The sequence below is a fragment of the Dictyostelium purpureum genome, assembly GCF_000190715.1.
Source record: "Dictyostelium purpureum unplaced genomic scaffold DICPUscaffold_178, whole genome shotgun sequence".
Classification (NCBI taxonomy): domain Eukaryota; phylum Evosea; class Eumycetozoa; order Dictyosteliales; family Dictyosteliaceae; genus Dictyostelium; species Dictyostelium purpureum.
The window spans coordinates 6,157-18,165 of record NW_003519515.1 but is presented as its reverse complement, the minus strand read 5'-3'; the positions used below and the strand labels follow the sequence as shown (position 1 = coordinate 18,165).

The 12,009-nt window shown below is 23.5% G+C and overlaps 5 protein-coding genes across 5 annotated transcripts; 3 read left to right on the top strand and 2 right to left on the bottom strand.

The window, feature by feature from the left end:
• Window positions 1–276: 276 nt before the first annotated feature.
• On the bottom strand, window positions 277–1,822 carry ArsA (arsenite transport subunit A; the record flags this gene model as incomplete). Its single annotated transcript, XM_003289447.1, has 5 exons — window positions 277–818; window positions 902–1,009; window positions 1,080–1,361; window positions 1,432–1,599; window positions 1,731–1,822. The coding sequence occupies 5 exons, from the start codon at window positions 1,818–1,820 to the stop codon at window positions 474–476; spliced, it is 993 nt and encodes a 330-aa protein (XP_003289495.1). The 3' UTR covers window positions 277–473.
• A 501-nt stretch (window positions 1,823–2,323) lies between these two features.
• Window positions 2,324–5,714, top strand: DICPUDRAFT_153891 (uncharacterized protein; the record flags this gene model as incomplete). The annotated part of the gene is made up of 5 exons (XM_003289463.1): window positions 2,324–2,702; window positions 2,765–3,066; window positions 3,137–3,719; window positions 3,807–4,024; window positions 4,116–5,714. 5 exons carry the CDS (start codon window positions 2,324–2,326, stop codon window positions 5,712–5,714), a joined length of 3,081 nt encoding a protein of 1,026 aa, XP_003289511.1.
• Window positions 5,715–6,036: 322 nt separating this feature from the next.
• DICPUDRAFT_98383 (uncharacterized protein) lies at window positions 6,037–8,042 on the top strand (the record flags this gene model as incomplete). The annotated part of the gene is made up of 1 exon (XM_003289462.1): window positions 6,037–8,042. The coding sequence occupies exon 1, from the start codon at window positions 6,111–6,113 to the stop codon at window positions 8,040–8,042; it is 1,932 nt and encodes a 643-aa protein (XP_003289510.1). The 5' UTR covers window positions 6,037–6,110.
• Window positions 8,043–8,496: 454 nt separating this feature from the next.
• Window positions 8,497–10,187, top strand: DICPUDRAFT_48646 (uncharacterized protein; the record flags this gene model as incomplete). The annotated part of the gene is made up of 3 exons (XM_003289461.1): window positions 8,497–8,951; window positions 9,054–9,517; window positions 9,581–10,187. 3 exons carry the CDS (start codon window positions 8,497–8,499, stop codon window positions 10,066–10,068), a joined length of 1,407 nt encoding a protein of 468 aa, XP_003289509.1. The 3' UTR covers window positions 10,069–10,187.
• DICPUDRAFT_88535 (uncharacterized protein) lies at window positions 10,170–11,975 on the bottom strand (the record flags this gene model as incomplete). The annotated part of the gene is made up of 4 exons (XM_003289446.1): window positions 10,170–10,773; window positions 10,859–11,569; window positions 11,660–11,766; window positions 11,871–11,975. 4 exons carry the CDS (start codon window positions 11,973–11,975, stop codon window positions 10,170–10,172), a joined length of 1,527 nt encoding a protein of 508 aa, XP_003289494.1.
• Between the last annotated feature and the right edge of the window lie 34 nt (window positions 11,976–12,009).

Sequence of the window (12,009 nt, the reverse complement as noted above, 5' to 3'; positions counted from 1 at the left end):
AAAAATAAAAAATAAAATAAAATAAATAATAAGCCAAGTTTTTATTGTTATTGAAAAAAAAAAAAAAAAAAAAAGAAAAAAAAAAAAAATTAACCAGGTTTAAAATTTTTGAGCAAAAATATTTAGGTGTAACCAAACATATAATTAAACACCACTGGGATAGAGTATAGAGTTTTTTTTTACAAAACTTTAGAAAAAAAAAAAAAAAAAGAGAGAAATACACAGGGAAAATAGAACATGTTTTTTTAATTATATATAAACTTTTTTTTTTTTTTTAAAGTTTTTACTTTTATAAGATAATAATAACACTATACCAGAGTAAATAGGTAATCTGGAATAACCTAATGTATTGAACTATGTTTTTAAAAGTAAAAAAAAAATTCCTGTTTAAATTTTATTAAAATTACTCACTAACAGTAATTTATTATTATTATAAATTTTTTTTTTATATTTTATATATTGGTGGTTTTAATTTATTTTTCTTGATTTGGGAGGACTAATGGGTGAGATGGGTCGTATGGTTTAACTAAAAGTTCTGAGAATAATTTGAGTGATGGTACACCTCTAATTTCTGCTTTTAAGAGTGGGAGTTTGGTAACGTGGAAATCATAATATAATTCTTCAATTTGGTCTAAATATTTTTTTTGCATTTTTTGTCTTGCTGAGCATAAATTACAATCATTTTCTGGATAAACAATTTGATTTACAATAATATCACGTACATCTATATCTAATTTGGTTAATTGTTGAATTAATCTTTCAGTTTCATAAACTGAAAGGAATTCTGGGATACAAACTGGAATAAAAGTTGTAAGATCCTATAATTAAAAAAAAAAAAAAAAAAAAAAAAAAATAATTATTAATATGAATATAATGAATGATTTTTTATAGTACCACATACTGGATTCTTAAATTGAACATTAATTTCTTCAATGGTTTTTTTGGTAGTTTGAAGTTTACTTTCAATACCTTCTGCAGTTGGTACATTACCTCCCATCATACCTGATACCTAGGTAATTATAAAATCTATTAGTATTTATTTTTTTATTTTTTTTAATTTTTTTATCAATTTAACTTACAGCTGAAAGAATACCAGAGAAATTATTTTGCATTGATAAAAATTTATTTAAACCTTTATCTAATAAGGATGGAATTGAAAGAAGTCTAAGGGTGTGACCAGTTGGAGCAGTATCAAAAACAACAACTGAGAACTCAAGTGATTTAACTAATTTCATAACTTCGGCAAAACTCATTGCTTCATCAATACCTGGGATAGCAGAAGTAAATTCTTGAAGATTAAAACCATCACCTTGTGATTCTATAAATTCTGGTGCTAATTGATCTGGAGTTGGATCAATTTCCTAATTAATTAAAAATTTTATTAATAATAAATAAACAAACATGTTAATGTATTTTAATTTTTTAACATACCATACAGAATAAGTTTTTAAAACCTTCGACTAAAGTTGGATTTTTTGTGAATTTTTGACCAAATGCATCACTGAGATTGTGAGCTGGATCAGTTGAAATTAAAAGAACTGATTCTTTAACTTTAGAAAGTTGGATGGCAATACTACATGATGTACTTGTTTTACCGACCTATATATATATATATTTTATAGTAGTTTAAATTAATAACTATTTGACAAATGTTCTTGTGATGTTCGATTTGAAGTTATAAATATATAAATTTATTAATTATTTTGACTAGTTGTTTCATGTTAACTTACACCACCTTTACCACCAATGAAAATCCATTTTAAATCACTGTCAATAATATTTTGAATAGTTGGTTCGTATAATTCTTCTTCTTCTGACATTGTTTAATATATTGTTTAATTTAAAAATAAAATAAATAAAAATAAAATTTTTTTAAAAAAAAAATGAAAAAAAAATAAAAAATAAAAAATAAAAAAAAAATAATAATTTTTTTTTTTTTTTTTTAATTCATTTTTTTATTTTTTTTAAATAATATAAAGTAATTATTTTATTAAATATATATTTTATAAATATTTTATACAATTATTGATAGATAGATATTTTAGTTCAGTTTAAAATTATTATAATTCACTACTATTAAATTTAATTTTTTTTTTTAAAATTTTTTTTTTTAAAATTTTTTTAAAAAAAAAAAACCAAAAAGATTTTTTTATTTTTTTTAAAATTTGTGTATTGTTAAAATTAAAAAATCGTATAAAGCCTATAGGGAATATATTATTATTATGTTATAAAATTATTTATTAAAATAATAAACCCATTGTATTTTTAAACAAACAAAATCACTGTATAATAGTAATAAATTAAAAAAAAAAAAAGAATAGAAATGGATCACAGAAGAAGTATTGATTTTACCAATGATTTCATTGTTAAATCAACAGAGCAACAACAACAAAGAAGGTTAGCAAATTTTACAATTAGAAAATGGAATAGTGAAGCAAATATAGAGGATTTTGATGGTTCAGTTCCACCAAAAAGTTCAATTGTTAATTTATTAAACAAATTTTTAAAAACTAGACCATCCAAAGAGGATTTGGTTGCCAATAAAATTTTAGGAAATGAATATAAGCCAATACCATTAAGATATAGTTTAATTGATATACTATGTAGCTATTTAGAAAAAAATGCATTGGAAGCAGAAGGTATTTTTAGAGTTTCAGGTTCAAATCAACAAATTAGATTGTTTTGGCAAACCTTTACTTCGGGTAATTAAAAAAATTTAAAAAAAAATTTAAAAAACTTTATATTAATTATTTTTACTTTTTAGATAACATTGATTTTCCACAAAATATTCATACAACAGCAGGTGCATTAAAGTTATATATTAGAGAACAAAATGAACCTTTGGTTCCACACGAATTCTTTTCGAATTTTATAACACTTTTGGGTGATAATGGAGTATCTTCAAATTCAATGATTCAATTAATGACAAAAGTAACACCAGAAAATTTAAAAATTATCAAAAGAGTTTTAAGGGTTTTAATTATTATGGCAAGACATTCTCAAATTAATAAAATGGATGCAAATAATATGGGTATTGTTTTTGGACCAAATATTTTCAAATCAAGGGTAAATAAAATTACAAACCAAAATTTAAAAAATTTTAAATAATTATATATTAATTTTTTTTTTTTTTTAGTCTGATTCACCAAATATTTTTTCAGAAGCAAAATATTCAAATGAAAGTGTATCATATTTAATTTCTCATTATTTAGAAATATTTCCAGATTTAGAAGTCCCAATTTTAGGTACTGAAACAAATAATGAAGATGGAGCCATCCAAACATCACATGGAGTTGACCATTCTGCAGCTGCCAGTAGTAGTAATGATAATTTAAATAATAATAATAATGTTGCGTTATCACCAAGTTCAAAGGGTATTTCAGTAAATAGCACAACCGGTTCATCAACATCACCAATAATGAACTCAAATTCAACTTCATCACCATCTTTATTAAATAACAATGCCAATTATCCAATTCAAGGTCAAAATAACCCATCACCATTTTCCTTATCAAATAATATTGGTGGTAGTGTATCATCAACTAATTTAATGGGTGGTGTTTCATCGAATAAGGGTTCACCATCATCATCAATTTCAAACTCTTCATCATCATCAAAAAACAATTTAGTACCAATACATCCATCCTTATTAGATACTAACCAAATGGTAGATAAAGTTGAAAGTAACCCATTATCAAAAATGAAGAAACTAGACTTTAGTATGACCCATCTTTTATCTCAAAAATTACAAAAAACAAAGCTTTACCGAAAAGAAGAAATATGGGATTATTTCTTAATATTAAAAGTTAGTGGTAATTTAGTTTCATATGGTAAATCTGGCAACAGTAACAATTCAACCAACTCCAGCTCAACAATAGCCAATAGTTCAAATTTATTAAGTTCAAGTGGTAAAGTTAAGAAATCAAGTACAAATCTAATGAATGGTCACCCATCTTCATCACAATTACAATCAACAGGCGAAGTAACTTTAACACCAGTTTACATTTTAATTACCTCTCAAAATGTTTTTTTTTTCGACACAAGATCATATAATATTCAATATATTTTACCACACTCAAGATTAAAGGATATTTCAATTGATGTTGTAAACAAAGGTTTATTCTCTATATTGGGATGGTGATACTCATAAACTCTCATTCTTTTTAGTACCAAAGCCAAAGGTTATTGATCATATTGTCAGATCATTCGAACGTGGTAGAGCCATTGCAAAACTATCAAATAAATCTTTAGCTTCACTTCAATCTAGAAAGTTCCCACTTTTAGAAGGTGCTAATGGCTCAAGTAGCTTTAGTAAATTACCAGAGTCCAGACCTGTATTCGAATCATTAGCTCAAAATGGTTTCACAGAACTTGATGTTTGGGAAGGTACTGTCGATCTTTTAGAGGTGGTAAAGAAATTTCATCATATTTTAATTCCAACCGAACCAAAAGCAGTTGTCGAATTCCTTTTACCAGCTATTCCCGAGTTTAAAGGTATCTATAGAAAATCTTACAAGCTAGATATAAAGACAACAGTGTATAAAATTATTTGTCTCATTTGTGAAAAGGCCAAATTAGAACCATCAAAATTCCTTTTAAGAACATTAAAAGGACGTACCTTATTTGATAATCTTTGCTTGGGTGATTATGGTTTAGGTACATTGTTTACAAGTTGGCAACTTCGTCTAATTGCATTAGAATCACCAGAATCTACAGGTAATTTTGTCGTTGAATTCTTAATGCCAAATACACCAGAGTTCAAGGGTATGCAAAAGAAAGCTATCAAGGTCGATGCCTATCAACCATTAAAGAGAATTATGAAAGGTCTTTGTGATAAATTAAAGATACCAAATCATCACTACTATCATATCATTGGTCCCGAGGGTGAAGTATTAGGCGATAACGATGTATTATCAAGTATTGGTCTTGGCATTAAATATAAAACATGTAAAATGCAATTGGCTAAAAAGGTTTTCCCTATTGGTAGAAACCCAGAAATCGATACACCAATGGTTAAATCATTAGTAGATGACATTGTGACCACATCTTGGAATAAAATTAAAGAAAGACATAACGAAAGAATTCGTATCTATTGTAAGCAAATGTTAGATTATATTGTAGATCAAGTATTTGTAGAGATAACCAAAGCTGAATTGGTACCAAAAAGAGTTGCAATGTTAGGTAAAAACTCACGTTATGATTTTTATTCAACTCTGGAATCAAAGGAAGAGGAAGATATGATTCTCTTGGACATTCAAGGTTACAAAGAAAAAGTATTCCAATGTAGAAATATAGTACCAGTCGAACTAGAAAACTCACCAAACTATCCTTTATATCGTCCAAAATTACCATCATTTAAAGGTGGCATGGGTGGTGGTGGTATTACATCATTAAGAGATATCAAAGTTAATAGTGCCAAAAATAATTTCTTAAATGAATTAAAAGATAATAATAAACATCAACAACAACAACAGCAACAAAATGGAACCGAACATACCATTAAACCATCTCAAAAGATTAAATATCAACCACCAATTGTAAATAATCCAAACTCAATTGTACAATTATTATCGCTAAAACCAGGAACATCAAAATTGGTTGAACAATTAAAAAATAGAATGTCAGTTACATCCAAAAAAATTAATATTTTTGATGTTGAAGATTTAGTTCCAAAAAATTATGATTCTCCACAAAGTAGAAGAAAAAAGTTATAAATAAATAATAAAATTAAACAAATAAAAATTGATTTTATTTAATTAATCAAATAACCATCGGTTTTTTTTTTTTTTTTTTTCGTTCAATTTTCAAAAAGTCCACATTTGGACGACAGGGTCGTAATATTTTTGTTAATGCCAAAATAATAATTAAAAAAAAAAACCAACCCTTTCAAAATGTACAAAATTGTACTGTGAGTCTGAAATGGAAAAAAATAACTTTTTTAATTTTTTTTTATTTATTTTTTTTTTTTTTTTTTTTTTTTTTTTTTATTTTTAAATTTTTATGATTTCTTTTTTTTTTATTTTTTTTTTTTTTTTTCATTTTTTTCGATTTATTTGTTTGTTATAAAAAAAAATAAATAAATAAATAAATAATATGAATACTCCAATAAAATGGATATAAAAAGATTAAGAGAAAATAACTTCACCAAAAATAGTAGCATTAATAGTAGTAAAAAAATAAAAATAACAAATTTTAATAATAATAATATTAATAATAATAGTAATAATAATAATAATGTTATAATTAATAATACAACTAATATTAATATTACAAAACCAATTTTACCAATTTATTTACAAAAAATTATAATCAAATTATTATGTAATAAAATTGATGAATATAATAAAGCTTATATTAATTATTATATTAATGACGAATTGGTAGAGATGGATAATATTCAAAAATATGAAATACAATCACTTGCACTAGTTAATTGGTGTTGGTTCAACTGTTTTCGTGAAAATTTAACAGTTTCACATGACTTTTTAAGTTATCATTATTATCCAAGTTTATATGATTTAGAAGGTGAAATAAATAAAATTAATATTAATAATAATAATAATAAAAGTGATACTTTAGAAAAGTCAAATATTATAACAGCGGTACAAGAACTTGATTATCAATCCTCTTCTATATTACCATTATCAAATTCAAAAACATTAGAAATAAATAATAATTGTAATAATTTTAATAAATTTAATCACTATATTATAAATAGAGTTAATAATCAATTAAATAATAATAACAGTAGATTTAAATTAATTAATGATAATAATATTATCGAATTAAAATTAAATTTTAGAGACTATTTTAATAAAAAGAATTTAAATAATCAATGTTTAATTAAAAAAATTATTCAATCAATAAATAAGAGAATAAAAAGTTTCCCAAATTTAAAAAAGATATATGTAGCCAATAGATATTATCCATTTGTATCAATTGAGGAACAAAAGCAATGGGAGATTATTAATCTCATAGAGTTTAATAATATATCAACTAGAATATGCTATTTGGATAAGCGGGTATCAAATGTTAAAGAAATTCAGTTCCTCTATGGGACAGTCCACAGCGTAAAGGAGGTGGCACCATTTTTAAAGTCATTAGATATGGTAGAGCAGGTCTATTTAAATGGAGATTGTGAAGGTTTTGAATATCCTCAATTATATCAATTACTTGGTAACGAAAGTTGCTTCACAAATACTTTAGATTTTCAAGTCGAAACAAATATTTCGATTGAAGATTTTTATTACATTTTAAAATTATCACCAAATACCAAAATCTTATTAGTCAATTTATGCTTTGATAATTTAATTTATGAACTTTCAAATAAAAAATCAACATGTCCAAAATGTTTATGCACCGAGGATGACGAAGATAAATTCAACGAAGATAGTGATGATTATAATAACTCTATAATTAATAATGAAAAACAAGTTTTAACAATTTCAAAAAATAATAAAAATATTAATGATAATAATAATAATAATAATAATAATATTGATAATAATAATATTGATAATAATAACAATAATAATAATAATGGTAAAATTAATAATAATGATAATGAACAAGAACAATCTGATAATAGTAGTTTAATTAATTTTATAAAAAAACCAAAATATTTTAAAGATTATTGGGATTTTATATTTAATTTTATTATTAATCATAAAAAATTAAAGAATATTGGCTTTTCATCAAGTTGCAGACTTAAATCCACAGCTTTGAATAGTAAAGATCTTCCAAATGATTTCATTGAAACATTTGGATCAATGTTAATTAATAATCAATCGTTAAGTAAGGTCCATTTCAATAGAGTCCCAATTCAATTTCTCAAATTATTAGAATACATTATCCAAAATAATAAAAGAATTACAAGGTACAATTGCAGTTTGTTACATGACAGTGTAAATAATCAATCAAAACTAGCCCAGTTTATAAAATCATTAAATTATCTGTTAACTCAAAAAGAAAATAACCACATTCTAAAATTTTATTTGGAAAGTGAAAATCAAATCATTTTATTAAATTATAAGAAAAAATAAAAATAATAAAAATAATAAAAATAGTAATAATAATAAAAATAATAATAATAATAATAATAAAAATAACAAATAATTATTAGGGCTTTTTTTTTTTACAAATTTGTTAATTTTAATTAATTAAATTTAGTTAATTTTTTTTTCCCTAATATATTAATTGGTATTTTTAACTATAAATAAAATATAATTATCCTTTTTTACCATTATTATAATATAATTTTTTATACAAAAAAAGTTTTAAATAAAAAAATTTAATATTATAAATTTATTTTTTTTAATTAAATTTTTTTTATTTTTTTATTTTTTTTTTATATTTTTTTAAAATTTTTTTTTTTTTTTTTTTTTAATTTAAATATATATTGTAATTTATTATTCAAAAAAACAAGAAAACAAAAAAAAAAAAGAAAAAGAGAATTAAAAAGAACAATTATAGGTTCGGAAATAAATAAATTAGTGAATGTATTCATCATTTTCAAATAATATAAATAATAATAGTAGTGGAAGTAGGGGATATTTACCATCGTTAAGTTCACCTTCTTCATTGTCCCTATCCTCTTCTTCCTCTTCGTCGTCATCCTCTTCATCGTCATCATCATCATCTTCACCAAATAAAAATCAAAACTCATTATATAGACAAAATTTATTTGAATTACCAACAAATTGGTCACCTAAAGATAAATGTTCTCATTTAGAATTATCTTCAAATGCATTAAAGGTCACATATAAAACAAATAAAACAGATAATGAGGCAGGTTTAATTAGAGCAAATTGTTTTATACCTCCATCATGTGGGATATATTATTTTGAAGTTACAGTTATAAGTAAAGGTAGGGATGGTTATATTGGTATTGGTGTTTGTACCTCTTCGATGCCTTTAACAAGATTACCTGGTTGGGAACGTAATTCATTTGGGTAAGTTTACATTGATATATCTATAACTATTTATAATCATTTTTTTAACATTGGGTTTTTTTTTTTTTTTTTTTTTTTTTTTTTTTTTTTGAATTAAAAAAGATATCATGGCGATGATGGAAATTTATTTAAAGGATCTGGTACAGGTTCAGCATATGGTCCAACTTATACAACAGGTGATGTTGTTGGGTGTTGCATTAATTTTGTTCAAGGTTCAATATTTTTCACAAAGAATGGTGTACCATTAGGTGAAGCAACAAAAGATATTAAAGGTTTAGTGTTGTTTCCATGTATTGGGTTAAGAACTCCAGGAGAATCATTAGAGGCCAACTTTGGACAAAAACCATTTGCATTTGACATTGATCAACTTTTTAAAGAAGAAAAACATAGAGTAGTTAAAACAATTAAAAATACGAATGGTGAAGAAGAATTAACATCTACCCAATTGGTTTTATCATACTTAATACATCATGGCTATAGTGAAACTGTTAAACTATTTGCAAAAACCACAGGTACTGATGGTGAATCAATTGACAACCAAATTGATGATATAAAAAATAGACAAAGTAAATATTAAATAAATATAAAAAAACAAAAAAACAATATATTAATAATTATTTTTATTATAGAAATTTCAGAATTATTATCCAAGGGAAATGTCGAAAAAGTTATAAATGAGTTAAATAGAATTTATCCAAATTTCCTTAAAGAGAGAAAAGATATATTGTTCAAATTATTATGTCAAAAGTTTATAGAAATGATAAAGAATTCACCAATAGAAGAAGCAATGGAGTTTGGTCAGAGAGAATTGTCGAGTTTTTCAAATGATTCGGTTGAATATGAGAATCAATTGAATGAAATATTTTCATTAATAGCATACACTGATCCATTTTCGAGTCCAATAGGTCATCTTTTAGAAAAATCAAAAAGAGATCAAATTGTAAATGATTTAAATTGCGCACTTTTGGTACATTGTAATAAATCATCAACTCCTGTATTAGAAAAAATAGTTAAACAAGCAAAGGTTGTAATTGATCAAGTAGTTTTTCAAAATGCTGGTCCATCAGCTGCATTTATAAATGTAAAAGAGTTTATAGATGTTGATGATACCAATTAAATAAAAAAATAAATTAAAAATAAAAATAAATATTTATAACAATATTATTTAGAAACTATCTTTATTAAATTTAAAGAAACAAGTTTTTTATTTATTATTTTTTAAAATGATTCAATTAAAGATTTAATTAACTTTGTTTCCGATTCTTTATTTATAGTTTCAATATATTCTTTTATAATTGATTTTATTTCTTTTATTTGAGGTTCTTGAATTTTTAATTTAATATTCTTATCTTCGCTTGAAAGGAATAGTAATATCAAATCGACATATTGGAGAGTGAATAAACCAGCGTCTAGTCTTTTTAATAAAATTTCATCATCATCATCTTCATCATCCTCGCCATTTTCTTCTTGTTTTAATTGTTTATCTGATAGTTCTACTCTTCTGTAGTATTTGTCGTGTAGTTCTAATAATCTATCAACCTTTTCGAGATTATTTTCTGTAAATTTAATTAATAAACGTTCATAGTATTCACTTGTTTTTTCTAAATTTCTTAATAAAGAATATAACATTGTTACTATATGTTCTTCGTCTTCTTTTTCATTATAAACTTTTTTATTATGTTTTGATTTAACTTTTTTCATAAAGCTTGAAAATAATGTTTTTAAACCTAATTCTTTTACAAATATTTCATTTGATTTCTTTGATTCTGTTAATGAATAATCTAGTATTTTTAGTGCTGCTCCTCTAAATTGTGTTTTTTTCCTAAATTAAGAAAATAAAATATTGGAATTAATAAACTATTTTTATTGGTTGTTGTATTTTTAATATATTATTAATATACACATACTTTATAAATAATAACATTAATTGAATTCCTTCTGATTTTAAAAATAATTCTTTATTTGATTCACTATTTAATAATAATGAACAAATGGAGGAGAATAAGTTTTCAATAAATTCTTTTTCTTGAAGTGATTCGACATCTCTTTTTAAAAACTGAGAAATGATAACTAATAATTGTTCAATACCATCATATTTCTTTGTGAATGTTGATCTTGATACTTCATCGTTTAATAGAATGGTTGATAGTAATTCACTACTATATAGTTTAATTGGTGTTGGTGTTTTTGGATTGGTAGAGTACTGTAAAATAAATTTGAAAAAATTTGATTTATTTCCTAAAAGGGGTGCAATAAGCAATGGATCTAAATCTAACATTGTTTCGAATATTGAAAATGTATTATGAATAGCTTGTTGTTCATCATCTGCAGTGACATCTAATCTTGATAAATTATCCACCAATGTTACAACTACACCATTATCAACATATGAATGTAGTAAAGTTAAACCTTCATCTTGTTCATTATCTTCTTGTTCAATAAGTTCATTAAATAAATCTATAACATCTATACTGATATCGGTATTTTCGTGTAAAATTAATGACCCCAATGATTCGATTGATTTTAATGATACAAATAGTTTATATAAATCTGGTGAAGTTGCTAAAATTTGAAATTTTTTAATTTCTTCATCCAATTCTATTTCACTTTCCATAAATCTAAATTAAATTAAAATATTAGAGTTTATTTTTTTATCATTTATGATTTATTATAACAATTGATATTTGATAATTTTAAACCAAACTTACTTTTCGGGTTCATTTTTAAATTTTAAACGAAGTTGTTCATTTCTTATTAGTTTTTTTTCAAATGAAAATACTAATTTCTTTAATGTAGTTGGGTTTAATTCTTCAAACTTTTTTAAAATAGTTTTTAAAAAAAAAAAAAAAAAAAAAAAAAACATTAATGTTTAAATTAATAATTAAAAGCCTATATATTTAATATATAAATTAAACTTACCTCTTCATTTTCTACTTGATTAACCAACTCTTTAATATGAGTAATTTCAGCTTTTGAAATTTTTGATGGTTCTGTTGAACTGAATGCATTTTTTCTTTTACTCATTATAATTATTTAATTAAATTAACAAAAATGAATT